Raw genomic sequence first — 24,415 nt, forward strand, 5'->3', positions numbered from 1 at the left:
CAACTTTGAGTGTCTATAAAATACAATGGGGAGAATAATTTCAAAACACTTCTAGTGCCTTATTTCACTTAATTCTCATAACTCCATGAAGTATGGATATCACTATTTTCTAAAAGAAACTATACACCTTTGAGGTTATGTCTATGGTCTTAATGTTTCAGCAAGTTAAGAATTTCACTTTTCCTTGACCAGACTTAGTTTGTCTTTATCTTGGTTTATGATTAGGAAAAGGCCACTAAATTTATTTCATTAACTGGATGGGTGTGTTACTTAAGGAGAAAGTACTTACACTTGAGATGAAGGATTGAGATGTAATATTGGGACTTTATGAAAAAAATACTGAAGTGGTTTGGCATTTCCTTCTCCAATGGATTAGGGAAAACAAAGGTTAAGCCCAAATTCATACAGTGAGCTGGATTTGATTCCAAGACTCCAGGGCTCAGAGCTCCAACCACTGGGCCACCTAATGGCTTCCTTTATTTGACCTATTTGACTCTTTACATTGAAAAATCTATTCTGAATATGAATATTTCCTTATTACCTTTCCCAATAGTTTGTCCCAGCCCAATTTTTTATCTATTTTGTATCAATTCTACATTTGATTATCTATGTTTCTTCCACCTAGAGGGCAGAGTTCTCAAAGTTTGTCGAATAAGAGGCACTTAATGTTTTTGATAAGGTGGGACTTGTGATTTCTAGAGAATAAACTCTAACCAAAGTTGTTCTGCATAATTCCAGTAACTTAAAATGTCTAGGGGCACAGAGAGTGGTTAGGATTTTGCCTGGGTCACAAGGGCTTGTAAGTCAGAGGGGGAGGATTTGAATCTAGCTCTCCCCATTCTAATGCTCACTCATAAATACAATTCTCTCTCGATAAAGTTTTTGTTTAGCACAGTGTCTGAGACACATTACTTAATATTTATTGTTTGATTGAAATAGAATTATAGATATAAAGCTCTAAGAGGCCACATAACCAAATGAGATTCGTGTATGTAAGGATCTCCGTAGGCCTTAAAGGCTCTATCCTAAAAGCCCACGTTTACAATTAAATTCTTGGACCATCTATCTGTAAATGGAACTTAATACATCTTCCTTATATCACAGGGACATGATCTTGTAAGCAGAAAAGTACTTTACAAATAACCACAGATTTGGGGTTGGAACTTAAGAAGTCATCTAGTCCAGTCCCCTCATTTTACAGATAAGGCGACTGGCCCAAGGTCACATAATTATGGCTCCTCGACTGTGGTCACTGAACTTTGGTCTTCCTAGAACAGTGATTTAAGGTTTTCCACCACCTCAGTGAAATTAAGCGCTATTAGAACAGAATTCGCACCCAAATCTTCCTATAAGAATAACTGCTAGCATTCGCTTCAAAGTTTACAAAACGATTTTACACTTGATCCTCAAAATAATACTGGGAGGTAGGTGCTATTATTGCCCCATTTTACACATCCACAAACTGAGGTGCTATTATCGCCCCATTTTACACATCCACAAACTGAGGTGTTATTATTGCCCCCATTTTACAAAGGCACAAACCGAGGTGCTATTATTGCCCCATTTCACACATGTACAAACTGAGGTGCTATTATTGCCCCATTTTATATATGCACAAACTGAGGTACAGAGGTTTAACTATTTTTCCTTTCTGCCCTATTTAAATATTTCCCTCATTTTACAGATGAAATAACTGGGCAAGTTTTTCCCAAGAGTTAACACAGCCAAAGCGTGTCCGATTCAGGATTCGAATTTGGGCCTTCCTAACACCAAATCCCAGGTTGGATTAAGAAAAAGCTACTACAGTCTCTCCTCAACCCACGGCGTTGCCGAGGGACAAATCCCCGTCCCTTCCCTTCCTCCTGGGCCCCGGTTCCGGAGATCCGTGAAGCCCCACCCTCTTCCCCCAAAAAGCCACCGCGCCCGGCCTCAGTGATTACTCCTGCGTCTTCCTGCTCTTCCGCCTCAGCGTGGGGAGGGCGAGTCGCAGAACATGCGCAGTGGCCGAAGGGCGCCTCCCCGCTCCACTCTCGCGAGGTTACGCTACAGAGGCCGCGGGTGACGGGTAGCGGCCTGCCCTGAGAGGGGCGGGGGCGGGGGCGGGGGCGGGGGCGGGGAGGGCGGGAGTGTTTGTGTGAGGAAAGAGCCAGAGAGGCCCGCTCGGTCCGCCCGCCAGGTGCGTGCCGCCCCAGTGCTCTGTGGGATACCGGAAGTCCCGGACGAGCGTCTCCTCTTCCCGCCTCCTCTCTAAGTTCCTCACACCCTCCTCCTCCTCCTCCTCCTCCTCCTCCTCGTCGCTCCGGCGCGCGCCCCCGCGCCCGCGCCCCCCTCCACCTCTCGCCCGCCGTCCCTCCCTCTCCCTCTCCCCCTCCCTCCCTCCCTTCCTCCCTCCCTCTTTCCCTCCTCCCCTCGCGATAAGAAGACCCGGCGGCCGGAGTGGGGGATGAAGATGGCGGACGCGAAGCAGAAGCGGAACGAGCAGCTGAAACGCTGGATCGGCTCCGAGACGGACCTCGAGCCTCCCGTGGTGAAGCGCCAGAAGACCAAGGTGAAGTTCGACGATGGCGCCGTCTTCCTGGCAGCCTGCTCCAGCGGGGACACGGACGAGGTGCTTGAGCTGCTGCATCGCGGCGCCGACATCAACTACGCTAATGTGGACGGACTCACTGCTCTGCACCAGGTCTGTCTGAGTGGCCGCCGCCGGGGAGGCCCCGCCGGAGGCGCCCGCACACCGTAGGCGCCCGCACACCGTAGGCGCCTAATTCGTGCTGGGCTGAGCTCGATCATGTCCCCTCCCTCTCGTCCCTTCCCAGTTCCCACCCTCGGGGGGCCTCAGGGAGACCCCGGGCTCATTGACCGCCTCCAAGGGCCGGGCTTCGACCTCCCCAGGGAGAGACCCAGGACTGACCGAGAGAGACGGCCACCCCCGGGCCGGCTCGGAACCCAGAATTGGGGGGGCGCTGGGTGGGTCCGGGGCGTGGAAGTGGAGAGAAAAGGGGGAGGGAATGGCGAAAGTCCTTAAGGATCCCACCTCCTTCCTCCAACTGGTGTCTAGTCAAGTCACAGAGCACTTATTAAGCGCCTACTGTGTGTCAGGCACTGTTGCTTTATGAGCTGGATGGTGAGAGCGCTCGCTGTAGGGGACGGTGGGAGCACTTGGGCATCTCCTTCATCAGTGCTTAGCACTTGGGGATCTCAGTCCTCTACTTCCCCCGTCTCTCTGCAACCAGCCCGTGTGGATGTAGTGAAGCCTGGGACCTTTTCTAAGCGCCTACTACGTACCAAGCCCCGCGTTAAGCGCAGAGGTTACGAAGGAGGCAGAACAGCGTTCCTGCGCTCCAAGAGCTCGGTCTGATAGTGCTCGGAAAGAGAGGGGAAGCTTTCCCTGGGGGCCGGGGGCACCAAGCTGGCATCGGCCTGATGGTGGGACCCGCTGCGGGCTGGAGTCCCCGGCATCCTGAGCCTCCCGCCTGGGGCTATTTCCTGCTTGCCGCCTCTCCCGAGCGCGGGGGTGGAATTCTCCACCCCGGTCTGCACTTCTCCTTGTTGGGGTGGAGATGGAACGGGGTGGGGGGAGCAACCAAATGCTGCCTACCTCCCTGGTTTGGGAGTCTGGTGTTACGTGAGGATTTTGCCGCAGTGTCAGGGACCTCAGGTCATCCTCCTCCCTCCCCCGTGCGTTGGTTTTAGCGAAACTAACATCAATGGCATTAAAATTTTCTTGAATAGGGTTGGGAGAAGGGTGGAGGACAACTAGAGATCTTCAGATGCACTTATCTAGACGTGATTTCCCCACCCCAACCCCCCGAGGTGGGGAAAAGGAAACTAGGAACTTTGTTCAAAATGGATGCTTTGTGCATGTTAAAGTTTTATAGTAGAGTCAGATTGGGATCTCTCAATGTTAGCCAAATAAGGAGAGACTATTGGCAATCCAGAGATAATGTGGAACTTTGCCTTGAACAGGCCAAAAGTAATGGTACTTTCAGAGAGTTCATCAAATTGAAAGCAAATTTTTGAGTGAATGGTTGTAGTTGACAACCTATTTCATCTTTCCACATTTCAAAACTGAAAATGTTGTATGAGGAAGGCTGTGGCTTTATTTTGAGTAATACAATGGAGATAAAACTTGTCCGTGGGTGGTGAAACTTAGGGCTTAGATTTCATGCACATTAGTTTGCCTCATATTTTCGAGAGAGGTATGTGATCATATTTCCCATTTTACTGCTTTCAGTTTAAGTCAAAGCTCTACATTTTAAATTTTATTTCATTGACTCAAGCTTGATATCGAATTTAGCAAGTCTTTGTTTTACCAAGTTTAACTTTGTGAATTGAAACTACTGACAGTTGAGGGGTGTAAAAGGCAAGTCAGATATGATGGACATCACTATCTTCATCTCATTTTATCTAGATGTTTTAACCTGCAAAATGATCATTGTCTGTGGTTTACTTTATGGTTAAGCTTATAACACTTAATTTTTAAAACTTGGGGTGATAAGAATGAAAGGACATTTCAATAAATTGATTCATTTTAAAATAAGGTAGAAAATCCTAAATATGATCAAGCCTGATAATTTGTATTTTTATTTTGAGGGAGAAGAACTTTATAAGTCTTTACATGCTGTTTATTTATTTTATTAAGAAAGAATGGTTTTTGAAGAGGCAAAAGATAATTGGGCAGACATTAAGACATTAAAGGATTGGTTTGTTTTTTATTTTAATATTTTAAAATGTTTTATTTCATTTATCTGTTGTAATTGTGACCACAGTATATTTGAATGGGAAAAGAAAAGGTGTCACTTGTGATACATTAATGACCATATTGGTTTAAAATGTGCACAACTTGTATTTACTGCCTTTTTGGTTCCATTTTTATTTTGTGTGTTATTATAAATATAACACAGTATTTCAGTCACTGTGTCTACACATTGTCACAGCAATCATTTTGGCTGATTTTTATTCTGGACTTAGTGAGTTGAATTTTTGACATTCTGTAAACCTAATTTATTTTAACCGATATATAATTCATATCAGCGTGTAAATAATTCTTAGAACAATTTGTTTGCATAAGAACTTTGAAGTATCTCATTTGTACAACTTTCAGACTAGTGAAATTTTATATTTTTTAAAATATTAAAGATTATTTTCTTTTTGTCATATGTTTTTCTTTATCGGTATTTCTTGTTTACCAGTCTTTTTGGACCTGGTTATAGTGTATACTTTGCCATTGTGGTGAGGAAAGCAGGCATTTCTTAGGAAAGTGAAATATAAGAATAAAATATCTGTAGGTTCCAAACCACATTTTACTGAAATAAAGAAATTGATCTATGAAAGGTTTTAAGAGAGTTCCACTACATGTTCTATCAACCACTGTAGTTCTGTAGTTTCTGCAATAAAAACAAGTTATAAGAAAGAAGTCAATTCAATGTTAGCTTTTTTTTTTTTTGTACTAATCCATTAAAAAAAAAACCACTTGAATATAATTGATAGTTTATATCTTAAATGACTTATGTCAATTGGACATTAAAATATATTGCACTGCAGAAATTCTTACTGGATTAAATGTTGGTTTGTTTTTTAGTATATTGTTTTGTTTTTCCTTCCCCAAACCAAAAAAAAAAAAATGTAGATTTCACTTTGATATGGAAAGTCTTTAAGAACTTCCTATTCCACTGATTGGTAGTCATTAATCATTGTTCTGACAGTTTGCTCATATAATTACACTTTAATTTTTTTTATTAAAGCTTTTCATTTTTCAAAACATATGCCTGGACAGTTCTTCAGCACTAGTCCTTGCAAAAACCTTATGTTCCAATCCCTTTCCCTCTCCCTCCCCCTTCCCCCACACCTTCCCCTTAGATGGCAAGTAGTCTAATACATGTTAATCGTGGTAGAAATATGTTAAATCCAATATATGCATACATATTTATACAATTATCATGCCATACAAGAGAAAAAGTGAAGCAAAATAAAATGCTAGCAAACAACACCAAAAAGAGTGAGAAAATGTTAAATTGTGAACCGTACTCAGTTCCCACAGTCCTCTCTCTGGTACATTTTAATTTTTAAAAATCATTAAGATCAGGTTTAGAACTGAAAGGGGAGACCTTAGAACTCATCCAGGATAATTTTATTTTATAGATAAAGAAAATGAGATTCAGAGAGGTAATGTACTTATTTTGTTTTGAATTGCAAAAGCCATCTTTAAATAAAAATTGTTATCTATATCAGGCAACAAATATTATTTATTAAGTACATGCTATGTGTCTGGCATTGTATTAGTTAGCGCAGATATAACCTCTTCCCTGAAGAAAAAATTTTTTTCCCATTTTTCTAGCCAAAACCCCACTTAGAAGAGAAATGTCATTTTTTTACTTAAGAGAAAAATTGGTTATTCTAGCAGGACTTCTTAGATATTTTTCTCTTAGGAATAAATATCGTTTTGAAGTGATATAAAGATTTATAATTTCTTGTGAGATGTGCATGTACATATACACACACATGCACACATTTTCTTGTATGGTTATATACTCAGTGCAGGATTGTGAGTTCTATTACCATTTCATAGATCTAGGTATCGGGTCATGTGTTTAGGCCCCCTCTTTTTTCTTTACACTTACTCCTTTGGAAATCTCATTTACTTCTCCATTCCCCTTCCCCTCCATAGCTGTAACCCTGACACCTCTTCTGAGCTTTTCTATTTTCCAACTGCCACTTCCATCTGTATGGAAATAGTACAGTAACTTCAAATTCAGTTGGTAAGAAATGGACTTCATCAGTTTATCCTTTCACCTTTATTACTTATTCAAGTAAAAATGTACCAATCCTTATTATCTACTTTCATTAATGGTGTCAACAGACTAGAAGTTTCTTTCTTCTTGAGTCCTTGAGACCCCAAATATTCAGTTGCCAAGTTTCTTTGTATTCTTTTTTCTAGTTTCAATGCTGCCATCCTAGTTGAAGCCCCAGTTTACCACATGCATGGGCTACTGCCAAGACTGCTCATTGTTCTCCCTGCCTCAGTCCATCCTGCATACTTCTACCAGTTTAATTTTCCTAAGATAGCATTTTTCTCATTCTGACTCAAAAACTTCCTTTAGTTTTTTAATTTAATAAAAGTTAGCATTTATCAAGTGTTTTAAGGTTTTCAGACTGCTTTATAAATGTTACAATCTGATGCAAATTTTTGAGATAGATGCTATTAATTATTATCCCTATTTACAGGTGACAAAACTGAAAGTGAGAGGTCAAGTTCCTTGCTCAGGATCACAAGCTATGTCTGAGATAGATTTTGAACTCTTCTTCTGACTCCAGACCCACTAACTGTGCAGGATCATTTTCCAAAAAATAACATCTGAACATAGCATCCTTAACATTCAATAGTCTCACCCTTGCTTTAAACTTCTGTCAAGTCAGTCTTTGCTTCTGTGGCTCTCTGGCTTAAGCCAATCATTTTTTTTTTCCTTTGTTTGCTTCTGAAAACAAGCCCACTGTGCTCCAAGGCCCATGTCATATGTCATGTCCATCATGAAACCCCTCCTCATGACTTCACCCAGAAGTTATTTATCCTTCCTACCTAGGATTTTATGTGAATCAGACATATATTTCTTGCTGTGTATAATTTTCTGTTGTTGCTGTTATTTTTGTTATCACCAATCTCCTCTCCCCCTTTGCCTAGTAATGATAAAATAAACCAGCCCATATCCTAATTATATGCTAGAAAGAATATTTCTAATTGAACTTTTTACCTTTCATCCTTTTCCTAAGTAGAATTTTTTTTGATCATTTAACTTTTAAAATTGAACAGTAATATAAATTTCCACTTTAATACATTAGCCTTATTTTTTGAAATTTTATATTAAAAACGTGGGTAGTTATCCTAGAATTGAATGAAAATTCAAAAAAAAATTTAATATGCTATCAGTTTTGTAGACTTATATGCAAAGTGTTGGTTTCTTCACCTTCTGTTAGGAAAAGGAAAACTACTAAATTGATAGCAGACAAACCTTTGATAATTCCCAAATTATTTTATTTTCAAATATACTGATATGGCGTTTTGAAAGCTGGGGAAAATGTTGATGAAACAGTAGTTAGCAAATTCTACATTAATATGTTGGCATACTGAGATTTTATAGCTGAGGGATTGAATTCAAAGTAAATCTGTGGCTTATGGGTATTTTATTAATCTTAATACGTAAGCTGGCTATTGAAAGTAATGTACTCTACTTATTCCTGTTTTCTCTACTTAATTGTTAGTTGAGGGGTGTTAGCTTTAAAAACAAAACAAAACATTTTTTAAATAATTGTGCCACACTTAAATATATATATATATAGAAATTAGGAAACTGTTGTGGAGATTAAGGTCATACCAAGAATACATTTAACTTAAAATTTTAAACTTTTAGAGGTTAAGAAGGCATATCTTGCCTTTAGAACATAACTTGAATTGTCTTAAAATTGAGCTGGTCTTTTTTTTTTTTTTTTTTTTTAATGATTTCTTGGCCCTAACTTGATATTTATTGTCTCTTTAATAGTAAAGAGCAAACACCTTGTTCTTTTCCATTGTGATGTGATAGAAACGGCAGTAACGAACTAAGAATCACCACCTTTCTAAACAGTGTTCTGCTAAAAATATATATATTCCAGATTTAGAGAATTGACTGAAATTTCGAGAAATCATGACTAACTTCTTCTAAAATCATTAATCTTGTCGAGAAAGTTCTCAAGTAATTTTCACCTAGCCTCTGAAACTAATGGAGAGGAGCTTTGTACTCCCGGCGGCAGCCCCATTCCATTTTTGGACAGCTCTATGATTCTGTGACTTCTTGGCAAGAACTTTGTGGTCTGACTTTGAAGTGGCATAACTAAATCCTTTCTCAGTTGGAATAGCCAAAGCATAACTCCAAGCAGTCTTTTTTCTGTGTGTCTAAGTATAAGTAAGCAAAAAATAACATAGGGAAGAAACTTTTCACATAGGTGAGACTAACCATATGTGATACAGATTTCAAAATGGGAATAATCTTCATTTCAAGATATTCAAATGTATTTTTAATAAGGATTTGCAAAATAAATGTCTTTTGTCAGTCCATGTGTTCTGATTTTTTACTTGCAAAACATTATTTTAGTGTCCCAGTCTTGGAAATAATGTTCATAGAAAAAAAAAACTATTTAATTTTAATGATTTGCTCCAAAATTATGTCCAGCATGGTGATTTTAAACAATTTTAACATTAAGAAAAATTCAGTAGCATTTTGGTTTGAAGTCTGCAGTCCACAGCCATGTTTTCAATGAAGTTACCATTTTTCTACTCCGTAGTGGCCTTACCAGAACAGAAGCTTGCATGTGGGCTCTTTTTTTTTGAAAGGTTTCAATCTCTTGTTTTAGTTGTTTATTTCTAAAATGGAATTTAGATTTTACAGAACTAGATTTAGTCTATATAAAAAATGATCTTAACTTTAACCCATGAAGGGCATAAAACGAATTGGTTATATTTAGAATTATTGGCTTCTTTAAGTTAGTATGGGTCTTCGAAAACATTTCTAACAACTCTCTTATTATTAAGGTTTTTCTTAATTTATTCTATTTTACAACATAAGTCATTTCTTAATTTTTCATTCTTTCTCATGAGACAAAGAAATGCAGTTAAATAAAACAAGACATTCTCCATCTGTAGTCCCTACAAAGAGAAGTGTATTTTATCACTTGGATACTGGGAGCAGTGTTGATTAATAAAAGTATTAGATACAGATTTAATCTGAATTTAGCTGTCTTTGAATGTTTTACATTATTACAGACATGTATGGTTTCCTAGTTCTATTTTCTTTCCTCTGTCAGTTTGTACAAGTCTTTCCATTTCCCCCCTAAGTGTGTCCTTCATTATTCATGGCATAATATTTCATTAAATCCACATAACACAAGTTGTTGACCTATTGTTTAGTTAATGCCAAAGGCCTTCTCATTTTATAGATAATAAAACTTTGAGCCAAGACATTTACCTTTTCTTTAAGTCTCATTTATACAGCTAGTTACACAGAGATTCAATTTGTTTCTTGACTTCCTATTAGCATTCTTCTTACTAAAACCATTCTGCTTTCTACATGAAAGTGGAAAAGAGCTCTTGCAAATCTCTTATATTTTAGAGACATTGCATTTGAGACTCTTTAGGATTTGGTCTTAGCCTAACATAGATATTCTGTCTTTATTCTATAATCCCACTCTTTCCTTCCTATATTCTAGTCTCCATATTTTACTCCAAATCTAAAATCCCAAAACTTTGCAGTTGGAAAAAGAGACATTATAGATGCTAGGATCAAAGAGCTAGGAGATAGAAGGCATCTTAGAAATCCTTTAGGCTAATAGTCTCTCCTCTTCCCCAATATTTTTTAGAAATTATTAAGCCCTAGAGAGAAAGACACAGTCAGGATTACATAGCAAGTGGCAGAGCTAGGACTTGAAAGTGAATCAGACTTTTTCCTTTCTTTTTCTTTGATCCCACTTTTAACTTTGCCTTCAATTCTCCCTTTATCCAAAACATACTTATCAATTAAGCATTTATGAAGTACCTACTAATGCTAGGTACTTGGAGATATAAGACAAAAAGAGTGACTGTCCTCAAAGAGATAACTGATATATGGGCTACTATAGAAAGTAATTTTAATGAAATGTTTCCTAATAGCCCATTTGGCACAATCTGTTCTTTTTTCTACCAGGCCCCACCTATTCTCACGACTGCCCCAGTCTCTGCTCAGTACAGCTGATATACTTTAGTCCAAGTTGGCATTTGGAAGTTTAACATTGCTTTGCATTTCCTTTGTGGAATAGGAATATTGCATATTATTAGGGTTAGAATCCTTAGAGCCTGACTCAGGAGAGCTACAGAGAAACAGACACAGAGGTGGTAGTTGGCTTTCCCCAGTACCACACACAGAAAGTAGGACATAGGACCAACAGTTTGAATGTCTAGAGTTCCAGGGGTCCTCAAACTTTTTAAATAGGGGGCCAGTTCACTGTCCCTCAAACTGTTGGAGGGCCAGACTATAATAAAAACAAAAACTTTGTTTTGTGGGCCTTTAAATAAAGAAATTTCATAGCCCTGGGTGAGGGGGAATAAACGTCCTCAGCTGCTGCATCTGGCTTGAGGACCCCTGGTCTAGACCCTCAGACTTCACCTCCATATCTTTTTGTATGATACTCATTGAATATGTGGTACTGTCTTCTGAGAAGGATGTAAACTCTTGAGGAACAGAGAATAGGAATTGTTCTATACATAATGTTGCATTCTGTATTTTAAAATACATCTAGTATGTATTTCTTGATTAAGAAAAGACTAAATTTGACATAGAAAATCAAAACGTCTGGAAATAAGTCACTGAGCTTAGTAGATGTCCTATTTTTAAACTTAAACCAGGCTTTTGAAATACTTAAAATGTAAGGAGGCAGAGTTTTTAAAAGTTTGCTAAAATTTAGCAATATTATAGTTTAATTTTTGAAAAGAAAGTATCATAATTAGCAGAATTACTTGTTGATATCATTGGATATAACTATTTTGGTATTATTTTATTATATTGCATATAACTTTCTTTAGAAGAAAATTTGGGGAAATTGATATTTTGAGGTTTGAGACGAATATATTTGCATAATTTTTAAATGTCCAGCTTTTTCTAAATAAAATGTACTACATTACCTTGCAACTGTACTTGTAAGCAGTACTTGTTCCTTATGCATTTGTATGAGTAGATGCCTTCCTTCCTGGCTTGAGTTTCTATCAGCATTCCTGAAATGACAGTTGATAGAAACTGTGGCCTAGGAATGAAAACTTTCTCAGCAGTTAACTTTCTAGTAGCCCTTAAAATATTTTATGTATGTAACAATAAGAACATAATTAAGAAAATTTATTCCTAAAAAAGGTTTGAAACATTACCAAGCAATAAACTTAGTTATCCTCTACTTGATATCAGTATTGATTGAAAAACTGATGAGACAGCCCAAGCATCTGATTGTTATTGTCCTGCATTATTCCATTTTGGAATCATGCAAATTTGCAAGCATAGCTCCATGATTCTCATAATACTTTGCTATTATCAGTGCATCCCTTGTACTACTCACTTTATCCCTCGTTTTCTTTATGTAGTTGTTTTCCCTTCTCTTCTTGTCATCCGGTTCTTTGATGTGTCCAACTCTAAGCTTACCTACAGGTTGAGAATGCATTCCTCCCCCTTCCATCTTTTGGAATCCTTTTTCCTTCAAAGATAATCTTGGATGTCATGTTCCTGATCCTTTTTATGTCTTTATATTCTTACCACTTAGCATGGAACTTTGGAAATAGCTGGTATTTAGATAATAGTTGAATTGAATTGACACAAATTAAGTCATTGACAAATTATTGCTTTCAAGGATACTCTCTTCCCTTTGACCAACTAACATATTCATTCATTGGGGTTTTTTGAAAAGCATTGGAACTGGACTAAAGATCTGAATTTGCTTCTGACTAATTAATTACTCTATAAATTGTGGTAAATGCATCTTAACACTTCAGTTTGCTATCTGCAGAAATCGGGAGTGAGGAGGAATCCTTAGTCATCCTTAAAGTACCTTCCAACTAGAAGGGACAGGAGGATCACATTGCATCATTTGATGATGTATTTCAATAGTAAGCTATATTAAATGTTTTTGAAAACATGAAATTTTGGCTGTGTTTCTTGCATTTTGGTTTTCAGAAAATAAGTCCTGTCCCATGGGGCAATTTAGTTTTAAGACACCCAGATAAAAGGTGGCTATAATAGTTTTGCATGTTTAGCATGGAAAACTAATTTAAATATATATTTTTGAACGAAATGAAAATTTTCATAAAATGGCACTTTGGCTTCTAAGCTATTGCTGTTTTGTAGAGTGAATATGTTCAGATACAATATAAGTAAAATTGTATCTTTTCGCACTATTGTTGCAGATAGTACATTTGGAAGCTTCTTCATTTGTTTTGTTTTGTTTTGTTTTGTTTTTTTGTTTTTGGCTGTTACTGGAATATGTAAAGAATTCATTTAAAATTTTGGGAATTTCCTCATTTTTTTCTTGGATATTAATGAAATATGTAAAGCACTAACATAGAATAGGTTGAAGGTTTTCTACCAAACTAAACATTCAGTAGGATAGCTTTTGTAATTGCCCAGCTGTGATCTTGATCATTGCTAAATAATGTTGTTCATAATATCCATGTTTAGGAAGCTTTAATCAAAGTTATGTGTAGGTTTGACTGACTTGAAGCCTGGGTCACATAAATTATATTAAAATATCACATAAATTAAATTATAATGAAGTAACTGTTATGTACTCTCCTCCCTAAATTGTGAGTTTTAGATAGTAAGATCCATACTAGACTAGTTTCTGCTTAAACTGAAATAAAATGCTTATATTTTAACCTTGGCAACATATACTGGCTTGGATATATCCTTGAAATTTAGCCATATATACCAACTGTATTCATGTGTATGTGTAAATGTATTTGTTTTAGTTTATAAAAAATACAAGATAATCTTCAATAATCTAGCTTTTGGTATGCAAAGGACTTAGAAATATGTGAGAAAAGCCCCCTTTTAAGAACTCTTTAATCAAAAGTTTTGTTACATTTTGATGACTATCAGAATTTTACACAAAGACAGATGCATTTTCTCACTGTTAGGGTTACTTTCTTTCTAAAGAGAGAAAGGGAAATGTAAACAAATAAAAATTTGAAAGCACAAAGGGAAAGAAATTCCAATGAGGACAAATGAAATTTGCTTGAATACCCTAATGCTCAGGGAACTTATTACCAAATGATATTTTTAAAGAAGAGAATGAAAGAAGAAAAAATGTACAGAAGATAGAAGCAAAGCTGGGTAAAAAAGGATGATTATAAACTTGAGGTTAATTCCTCTAAAATAGCATCAGGAGTGTTAAAAGTTAGAATGAATTTAAAGTTGCCTAGGGAGGCTAAGGATAACAACAACAAACATTTTAAGGTTTATGGCTAGGGGCTGGAGATGAGTTTAGAATAAAAAATAAACCTGCCAGTAAATCTAGCAATCACTGAAATGGATGAATGTTTATAAAAATATAAATTGCCCAGATTAACAGAAGATACTTAATGAAAGGAATTAAGAGTGGGCATAGAGGAAACTATCAGTCCTTGCGGATAGTGTGATAGTATTATTCTTAGAAAAACCTAGAGAATCAGTTTAAAAACTAGTGGAAATAAATAATTTTAGCAAAGCTGTAATATATAAAATAACCCTTCATAAATCTTTAGCATTTCTATATATTACCAACAAAGTTCAGCAGGAAGAGATACAAAGAAAAATGTCATTTAGAGACTATAAATATGATTACAAAACATTTTTCACACAAATTCAGATCTAAACAATTGGAGGAATATTGGTTGCTCTTGAGTAGGCTGAGCCAATATAAAAATGACAGTCCTATCTTTACTTGTTAAGTACCATACCAAACTACCAAAAAATTCTTTCATAGGACTAGAAAAAATAATAATTCATTTGGAAGAATAAAAGGTAAAAAATATCAAGGAAATCAGTGGGGGAAGGGGGGGAAGAATATGAAGGAATACTAAGTAAGACCGGCTCTTAAACGGTATTACAAAGTTGCAGTAAAAACGTTAGAATGATGGGTTGGAATAGATTAAGAACAGAATAATGTAGTGTTTGATAAACTCAAAGATCCAAGGTTTTTGGACAAGAATTCACTATTTGACAAAATTCTTAGAAAAATTATAAGCCAGTTTGGCAGAAAGTATGTATGGAAGTAGTTGTAGGACAACATGCCACACTTTATACAAGATTTGGTCAAAATGGGTACATGATTTAGACATAAAGGGTGATATGAGCACATTAGAGTAGCATAAAAAATTTTACCTGTCCATTTCTAGGGATAAGGGAAGAATTTATGGCCAAATGAGGAAAGCATTACAAGGATATAAAATGGATAATTTTGATTATGTTAAAGGTTTCTGCACAACCAAAACAAATGCAGCCAAAATTAGAATAAAAACAGAAAACTCTGGGGTAATTTTTTTACTGTGTTTCTTTGATAAAGGCCTTGTTTCTCAAATATAGAGAACTCAGTCAAATTTATACGATTATGAGTCATTTTCCAATTGAGAAATGGTCAAAAAATATGAAGGGTTTTCAGAAGAAAAAAATCAAAGTTATTTATAATCATATAAAAATGCAGAATCACTTTTCATTAGAGAAATACAAATAAGTCATCTTTGACGTACTGCCTCACATTTATCAGATTGGCTAATGTGACAGAAAATGAAAATGATATGGTGAAGGGGGTGGGAAAAAATTGGGTTGCACAATTGGAGTTGTGAACTGATCTAGCCATTCTAGAGAACAATTTGGAATGGTGTCCAAAGGGCAATAAAATACTGTGTGCCCTTTGACCCAGCAATATTATAAATATAGATCTGTATCCCAAAGAGATCAAAGAAAAAGAAATGTAAGTGCAAAAATATTTATAGCAGCTCTTTTCTGATGGCAAAGATTGGAAATTGAGGGAATGCCCATCACCTGGGGAATGGTCACATAAGTTGTGGTATACAATTTTGATGGAGTACTTTGTGCTTTAAGAAATGAGGTATGGGTTGGTTTCAGAAGAAAGCTGGAAAGACTTAACTGATGCAAAGTGAAGTAAGCAGAACCGTGAGAATATTGTATACAGTAACAGTGGTGTTTGATGATCAACTAAAATGACTTAGCTATACTGAACAGTATAACGATCCAAGACAACTCTTTAAGGGTGAAAAATGCTGTCCATATTCACAGGAGAATTTTGATAAATGTCTGAAGATCACAGCATACTTTTCCTTTTTTATTATTGGTTTGTTTTCTTTTGCATCATAGCTAATATGGAAATGTTTTTCTTGATTTCACATGTATAATCCATACCAACTATCTTGGTGTGCAAAGAGGGAGAAAAAGAGGAGAGATTTTGGAACTCAAAATTTTTAAAAAGTGTTAAAATTTTCATATGTAATTGAGAAAATTTTTTTTAAAAAAATAGAAAATAAAAGAATAACCCTTTGCTTTGGGTTAAAGCAGGATGATGATCACTGATAGCAATGTTGCTGATTTATTTTGCCTCCCTTTTTTTCTTCCAAGAAGAATAAAATTTGTACTGAGAACAATAGAAAAATTGCTAACAGCTAATTGATTCCTCAAATAAGTAATAAGATAGTAAAAATCCGTCTAGTTGCCCATAATGAATTTAAATCAACTGTTCCAGATCAACTACAGCCTTGTATATGGAAAGAGCTGGCAGATGTGATTGTTTGGAAAGGGACAAATTTACTGATTTTCAAAAAAGTGGGAAAGTCTGTAAACTCTATAAACTAATAGAATGGATTATTAAAGAGATAGTTTTGAACATCTATAAAAGGGAAATTACAAGGAGCTAGCTCCCTTTATTAAAAACAAGTTATGCCAAACTCTTAAATTTTTGACAGGGGTACTGAATACATGAAGGAAATGGCATGTAAAATAGTTTACAGAGATGTTAACAAAACTTTTGCTTAAGATACATTCTTGTGGAGTAGATGAAGGGAAATGATGTAAATGATTACAAAATCAGGTGAATTCAGAGATGATTACATTCCCAGATTCAAAAAAACTAGTTTTTAATGGTTCAATGTCAAAGAGTCAGGGATAATCAGTGAAGTATCCCACGAATTTGCTTAGAAGGCCCTAGACTGTTGATTTTTTAAAATTAATGTCTTGGATCAAGTTGGAAAAGATAGTATGGTGAGAGGTTCCTGAAATTTGCAAATGACACAAAACTTAGAGTTATAGTAACAGTGGATAAGAGTCCTAGCTGAATCTGAATCTAATAACATGAAATTCTATAGAAATGAATATTTGTTCTTTCTTGTGCTTAAGTTAAAAATACACAAATGCACACACACACAGAGCTTCTTCACAAGTATAGGGTGAAAAAAGTGATTAGGAAGCAATTCTGGGAAAGTGCTTGGTTGAATTAGGTATGTAATGTGGTAAGAAAAAAATAATGTGATTTTGGGCTGCCTTGTGAAAAGCAAAAGAAGCAGTATCTCATCATTTGCCCTCATCAGGATTATTGTATTCTGTTTTGAGCACTACAGTTTAAGAATGGCATTAATATTACTGGTAGCCAAGAGGACCTTAAGCTAGGAACTGAGCATATTTAGCTGGAGAAGAGAATGCTCAGGAATGAACACCTTCCTTCAAATATTTGAAGGGCTATAATATAGAAGGATCAGGTTTTCTCTTTTTGTCTTGGAAAAGGTAGAACTTACTTAGTGGGTGGGAGTTGCAGAGAGAAAAATTCAGATTTAATGTCCACAAAAGCTTCTTAACATTTAGAGTTGTCCAAAAGTATATGCCTCTATTTCAGGGTAATAGCTTCTTCTCCCTTTTTGAAAGTCTTCAGTGCCTGGGTGATTTCTCAGGTTTGTTAGAGTGGGAATTCCATTGATGCACAGATTGGAGAAGATGGTCACTGATGTTTCTTCCAACTTTCAGATTCTATAATTCTTCTACAGTTGCTGATTGCGAATCTTTCTTACTCTTTTCCTTTGTGATCTTATAAATCTTCTATAGAGAATAACTATACAATGATTGCACCAGACTATCCATATGTTATTTCATTCTTCCTACACACCAGCTCATCCTTTTTCCTGATCTTACATGTACTTGATGATACTGTTCATGTTATTTCTTGGAAGAAGATAATCATTACAGATATATAACCACAAAGCAATATTTAAACTTTGGTTCATCTGAAATTTTGAATGGAGTGAGCAAGATGTTCCTTGAATTATAGCCATATGAATAAATCACAGGGAAAATACTGATCTAATAATGGGATTTGGTGATAGGAAATAACTTCGGATCAGTATGAGCATTGAATAATCTGTCACATATAATAATCTTTTATATATATATAATGTCACAAAGAACTTTTAGAGATGTACTGAACAAATGGAGGAAAAAACCATATCAAACTCTTACTGTGTGCCAAGAATCGAGGAGACATATAGAAAAGCAGGATTTCTCCCAAGGAGTTCACAGTCTAACAGGGGAGACAACACACATAGGAGCTTTCAGCTACTGGTGAGATTGAAAGATGCCAGAGTTCTTAGGGTATAGCAGAAAAGCAGATGGTAATGCCTCTTTCTGCTGATTAAATCATAACACTTTCTGATATTGAACTATTTGATAGTGTCAAAGACTTTTTGAGAACCTTCCCTCCCCCACCCCCACCCCCAAATCTTCTGTTGAGGAGGCAGGAATAAAACACTTATGAAGTAGTTACCAATTGGTTACCAGTTGGTTCCTGAGATGATAGCTGTAAGGGCTGTACTAGAAGCAGGTCCTGTGCTTTTGAGAGTGCTGGTTTTTCCAAGATTAATGGGCCCAGAGTTCTCTAGTACTACAGAAGATAGTAGACATTAAAGATGGTGGTGGGTAGTGATTTTTTACTTGCCTATCATACTTCTTGTCTTTCCCCAGAGTGTAACTCATTTAGGCAAGTTAACCTATGTTGTCTCACTTGATTTTCACACCAATCCTATGAAGTAGATTTTATGGTAATATCTCTCTATTTTACAAATTAGCAGATTGAGGATTTGGAAGGTTAGTAATTTGCATTTAACCATATACCTAGTAAGTATGAGAAGAGGAATTTGAACCCAGATCTTTTATGCCTCCAAATTCATTACAATTTTGTTACGTGAGAGGTTCTGCTCAATGATCATCTGCTCAATGACCCTGGAAGAGACAGGTAAACTCACATTGTATGTGTGTGCTTATCTTTTGAGGAACTGTGGATTTCACTGAATAAGTCCTGTGGTAGTCTCCAATTTTAAAGTAACCAACCCATTATCCCCACTCACCATTTAGAGTAGTAAGGCACATATACTATGATAATGGAATGCACCTTTGAAATGCTTTTTTAAAGTCACAATTCAGTGATTATATAGGCCCATTATAAAATCTTGCCATTTTTTTCTCCCCAGGAAATTTGTTTTTAAACACATTGCTTTATGAATCATATTGGGAGAGAAAAATCAGAGCAAAAAGGGAAAAGATCCATGGAAGAAATTTTTTTTAAAAATGAACATAGCATAGTCCCAGTTTTCTTTTCAGTGGCAAAAGTACTTATTGTATTCTTTTGTTCTCCTTTAAATTTTATCCTTTTGGAGTTTTTAAATTCTTACTCACGTGCTTTAAAAATGACTTATGGGATTTCTGATTTATTTGAGACTCATTTTTGTAAGTGCTCTTGCCACTTACCCATGCAATTTATTAAGTATTGAAGTGATGATAGAGTCCCAGTGTTGATTGAGAATATATATTGAAATATTTTTGTGTCTTTTCCATTTCTCATCTATTGTTTTCATAGGATCATAGATTAAAAAGTCTGGTCCAGTACTTTCTATTGTAACAAACTTGACTCCCTAAAGTTTCTTCTATAAAATGCTCTCAAGGAAATCTTCCTTAGTTGGATCTCATATTCAGTTGACTGAAAGCTCATTTTCCCCTCAGCTGCTATTAGATAGTGAAGTGGATTTACTAGTTGAACAGCTATGCAAAGAATGTTGAGTAAGAGATGTCAACCTACAGTATTAGTTTCTGATGTTTGCCACACAGGCTTTAGTCTCTCTTTTTCTTTCTATAGTTCTGTTTTCATATCAATGACTTATATGAAGGCACAATTTACAGATTACATAGCTAGGAGCAGTAAGTAATAAGCACAACTGAATTGTAATAATTCCAGTCTATAAAGAATAAAATGAAATCTGCAGTATTGATTGGACAGTGTATATTTAAGTTCTGAAAATCCACTTATACTAGTTAGGGGGGACCCATATTTTCCGTAGTTCAAGTGAAACTACCTGGAGGACTTAGATTTATCAGTGTCTGCTTTCCCACTTCCTCAACCTCTCCATGTCTTAAAATCCTTAACTTTCTTCCTTCAGGGCTCCTTTCAGGTTCTACTTCTTACATGAAAGTCTTATTTTTCGTTTTCTTGGAGTTGTTAGTGTCCTCTCCAGAAATTATGTATTTACTCAACTGTGAAATGCATTATCACTGCATTAAAATATAGCTTCCTGAGGGCAGGGATGGAGCATTTTTGTTCTTGTTTTCTCTAGTGTTTTGAATCTAGAATAGCTTCTTGTAAATATTTAAAATGAATTATATATACCAACTATGTGACAAAACTGGCAGGATAGCAAATAAAATTTTAGACTAAAGAAATATAATGCTAGGTCATAGAGCATAATATCTTCTTAATGCTATATAATTGATTCGACTACGCAATACTGAAGTATTATATTCACTGTGCCACCTTTTAAATCAGATAAATTAATGCTCAACTATTTTAATGTTTAGGAAAGTAAAGAATTTTGTCATTGGGAAGCATTAGGTTTAATATCTTTGTATTTAGTGTCATTTATATAAATAACATGTGAGAATGAAATTAATACTATCACAAAGTTTATTGAAATAGAAATCTGTTTTTTAAAAAACACGATTTTTTACAAGATTCTATCTGAATTTAGGTGAAGTAGAAAAATTTTACAGTAGCCTTTGCAGGGGAAAAAAAGGTTTGGTTTCTGTAAAGCTTTCCAAGTCCATTTGCTATTAAAAAATAATAAAATTTGGTATTCATTTGCATAATGGACATTAACCATTTAAGTTCATAGCTCACTTAGGAGTTAGGTGCTATTATTGTCCCCTACTTTAAGAAGGAAGAAACTGAGGCAGACTGATTAAGTTATTTGCCCCATGGTTTACACAGGCATTAAGTATCTGAGACTGGTTTTGTATTAAATCTTCCTGACTTCAGGCCTGGTGCAACATCTAATTTACTCTTACCATGCCTGCAACAACATATCTTTCTGATAGTAGGCACTTACATGAGTCGTTAACTATTAACAGATAGCACTGTAGACTAAGATCTGCTTCCCAACATCATTGTTGTTGTCATGTCTGATTCTTCATTACCCCATTTGGGGATTTCTTCTCAAAGATACTGAAATGATTTGTCATTTCCTTTTCCAGTGCATTTTACAAATGAGGCAACTGAGGCAAAGAGGATTAAGTGATTTGTCCAAGGTCGCACAACTAGTGTCTGAGACTAAATTTATTTTTTTTTTAATTTAATAGCCTTTTATTTACAGGTTATATGTATGGATAACTTTACAGCATTAACAATTGCCAAACCTCTTGTTCCAATTTTTCCCCTCTTACCTCCCCCCTCCCCCAGATGTCAGGATGATCAGTAGTTGTTAAATATATTAAAATATAAATTAGATACACAATAAATATTCATGACCAAACCGTTATTTTGCTGTACAAATAGAATCAGACTCTGAAATATTGTACAATTAGCTTGTGAAGGAAATAAAAAATGCAGGTGGGCAAAAATATAGGGATTGGGAATTCAATATAATGGTTTTTAGTCATCTCCCAGAGTTCTTTCTCTGGGCGTAGCTGGTTCAGTTCATTACTGCTCCATTGGAAATGATTTGGTTGATCTCATTGCTGAAGATGGCCAGGTCCATCACAACTGGTCATCATCTAGTATTATTGTTGAAGTATATAGTGATCTCTTGCCCCTGCTCGTTTCACTCAGCATCAGTTCGTGTAAGTCTCTCCATGCCTTTCTGAAATCATCCTGTTGGTCATTTCTTACAGAACAATAATATTCCATAATATTCATATACCACAATTTATTCAGCCATTCTCCAACTGATGGGCATCCATTCAGTTTCCAGTTTCTAGCCACTACAAAAAGAGCTGCCACAAACATTCGTGCACATATAGGTCCCTTTCCCTTCTTTATGATCTCTTTGGGATATAAGCCCAATAGTAACACTGCTGGATCAAAAGGTATGGACAGTTTGATAACTTTTTGAGCATAGTTCCAAATTGCTCTCCAGAATGGTTGGATGTATTCACAATTCCACTAACAATGTATTAGTGTCCCTGTTTTCCCACATCCCCTCCAACATTCCGCATTATTTTTCCCTGTCATTCTAGCCAATCTGACAGGTGTGTAATGATATCTCAGAGTTGTCTTAATTTGCATTTCTGAGACTAAATTTAAACTAAGGAAAATTAATCTTCCTGAAACCAAGCCCAGTGCTTTATCCATTGCCCCACTAGATGCTCATTCAACATATTACTTGGTTTCTTAAGGAAAAATTTAATAATAATGATAGCTAACATTTATATACCATTTGTTATGTGCCAGGAACTGTGCTCAGTGCTTTACAGTTGTTATCTCATTTGCTCTTCACCATAACCATGGGAGGTAGGTGCTCTTATACCCATTTTACAATTGAGGAAACTGAGGTAGATTTAAGTGACTTGCCCAGGGTCACACTACTAGTGTTTGAGATGGGATTTGAACATGAGGAAATGATGAGTTTTCCTGACTGCAATATATATATATTAATAAATAATTAGTATTTTAACTAAACAGCTATATTTAAGACAGAATATGAGAAATACTTATTCAGAAAAGACCTTAAAGTACAAGCTTTTTAAAAGAGTCCTTAGGTCCAAGCATATGTGTTATTTTCATATTTTCTATTTTAAAACTAAATAAGAAATAGGGAAAGCTTTTGTTTTGTAAAGGACTAAGCAAGGTACTATAAAATAATTTTGTATTCTACTTTTATGAAGAAACTTTTGTTCTTATTTTTAGCGTGATGGTGTGAACCATAGAATTTATATAATAAGTAATCTGAACTGTTTATGGTCATTCTCTGAAGTGATCTGTTAATAGTTCAAATATTTTGATCTGAAGACATACAACGGAAAGAATAGAATCATAGAATGCCAGAGCTTTCAGGGATTTCAGACATTATCTGATTAACTGAAGCATGAATCTTCTATGATATTATTGATTATTGGTCATCCAGCTTCTGCTTGGGAAATTTTAATGTCTAGCCTCATTAATTCTCCAGGGGCATCTTTTTTTTTTTTTTTTTTTTTTTTTTTTTTTTGTATTTTTTGATGACTGATATGAACTTCCCTATATTGAACAAAAGCTTGCTTTTCCTGCAGTTTCCATAAAGCTAGTGTCTCCTTTAATTGTAATATTTTCTCTAACTTACAGTCATTTTTTTTTGCAATTAGTACTCATATGGTATGATTTTCAGCTGTGTTTTGCCATCCTGGTCAATCTTGTTGATCCAGTACAGCTTCCTTTCCAAAATATGCCAACTTGGCACATGAGAAGAATTCTTACATGTTAGTTATGTCCTACCATTCAAATATTTAATAAACATGACATTTAGGTCTTCCTTCAAGCCATTCATCAAAATATTAAACAGAATTGGTCCAAGGGTAGAATTTTGGGATAGTTGTCAACCTGTCAATGGGCTGACATAATCTCAAGAGTTGAAAATTAATTACAAGTCATCTAACTTGTGCTTAAATATAAATCTTTTCTACAGATCAATTCATTACTACTTTGTTCTGTGTTGTCTGGTAAATTATGAATCTGTGTCACTGGCCCTCACATCTTTCTCTTGTCCAGAAGAATATCATGAAAGACCTTACTGCATGTTTTGTTGAAATACATGGTACAGTCGAAAGTCGGAGACCTAGATTCAGATTTTGCTTCTGTCTCTTTAGAGTCTCCTCTAACATTGGACAAGTCATTTAAAATCTCTAGGCTTCATTTCGTCATCTGCAAAATGAGGAGTGGGAATGCAGTAGGGGGCTCAGATCTCTTTCAGCTCTTATATAATCTAATAGCCAGATTATATTTTAAGGTTCTTTGCAGTTCTAAATCTCTGATTTTTTTTAGAATATTGATTTTTTGGGGGGGGAGGGGAGGTTCAATAGTATTATTCTGATCCACTTACCAAAGGTACTTAATTTGATGTGACTTCTTTAAAAAGAATGATGCTGGGAATTCAATGAAAAGAATTCAATGCTGAATGATAGTGTTCACAGGCTTCTCTTTTAAGCTCTAATAGACCATTCCCTTAATAATTTAATGATAAACTTCTACAATTTTTATTGTATTGGTGGGTATAATTCATACATTAAACTATGTTTCAGGGTTGGGGAGGAGAGAAACCTTTTTCCACTCTCAGGGAAACAGAGTTTTACTAAGGATTCTTTCACAACAATTCTTGCATCTATTCCCTTATCGAGCCTTCATCACTTTTCTCCTGGACTACTCTTGCTAGCTTTTTAATTGGTCTCCTTACCTTCCTTCTCTCCCCTTTCCAATTTATTACCTAGAACTGCCAACATGATATTTCTGTTGCTCTTATTCAAGTTCAAGCTTTAGTATTCCAAGCAGGCTCCTGTTTTGCATTTTAAAAACCCTTCCAAACTTGATGGAAGTACATCTTTCAAGACTT

General features: G+C 35.9%; 1 protein-coding gene across 7 annotated transcripts in view; it reads left to right on the forward strand.

Moving 5' to 3' along the window:
* The first annotated feature begins 2,370 nt into the window (after nt 1-2,370).
* PPP1R12A (protein phosphatase 1 regulatory subunit 12A) overlaps nt 2,371-24,415 on the forward strand; it is a 158,277-nt gene continuing 136,232 nt past the window's right edge. For all 7 annotated transcript variants that reach the window (XR_004229620.1, XM_031938713.1, XM_031938712.1 and 4 more), the window contains exon 1: nt 2,371-2,680. Coding sequence is in view for 6 of the 7 variants with exons in the window: in XM_031938713.1 (XP_031794573.1) it covers nt 2,444-2,680 (237 nt within the window). In the remaining variant the exon portion in view is untranslated. The remainder of the gene's footprint in view (nt 2,681-24,415) is intronic.

Source organism: Sarcophilus harrisii, chromosome 5 (assembly GCF_902635505.1).
Source record: "Sarcophilus harrisii chromosome 5, mSarHar1.11, whole genome shotgun sequence".
In the NCBI taxonomy this organism is placed as follows: Eukaryota; Metazoa; Chordata; class Mammalia; order Dasyuromorphia; family Dasyuridae; genus Sarcophilus; species Sarcophilus harrisii.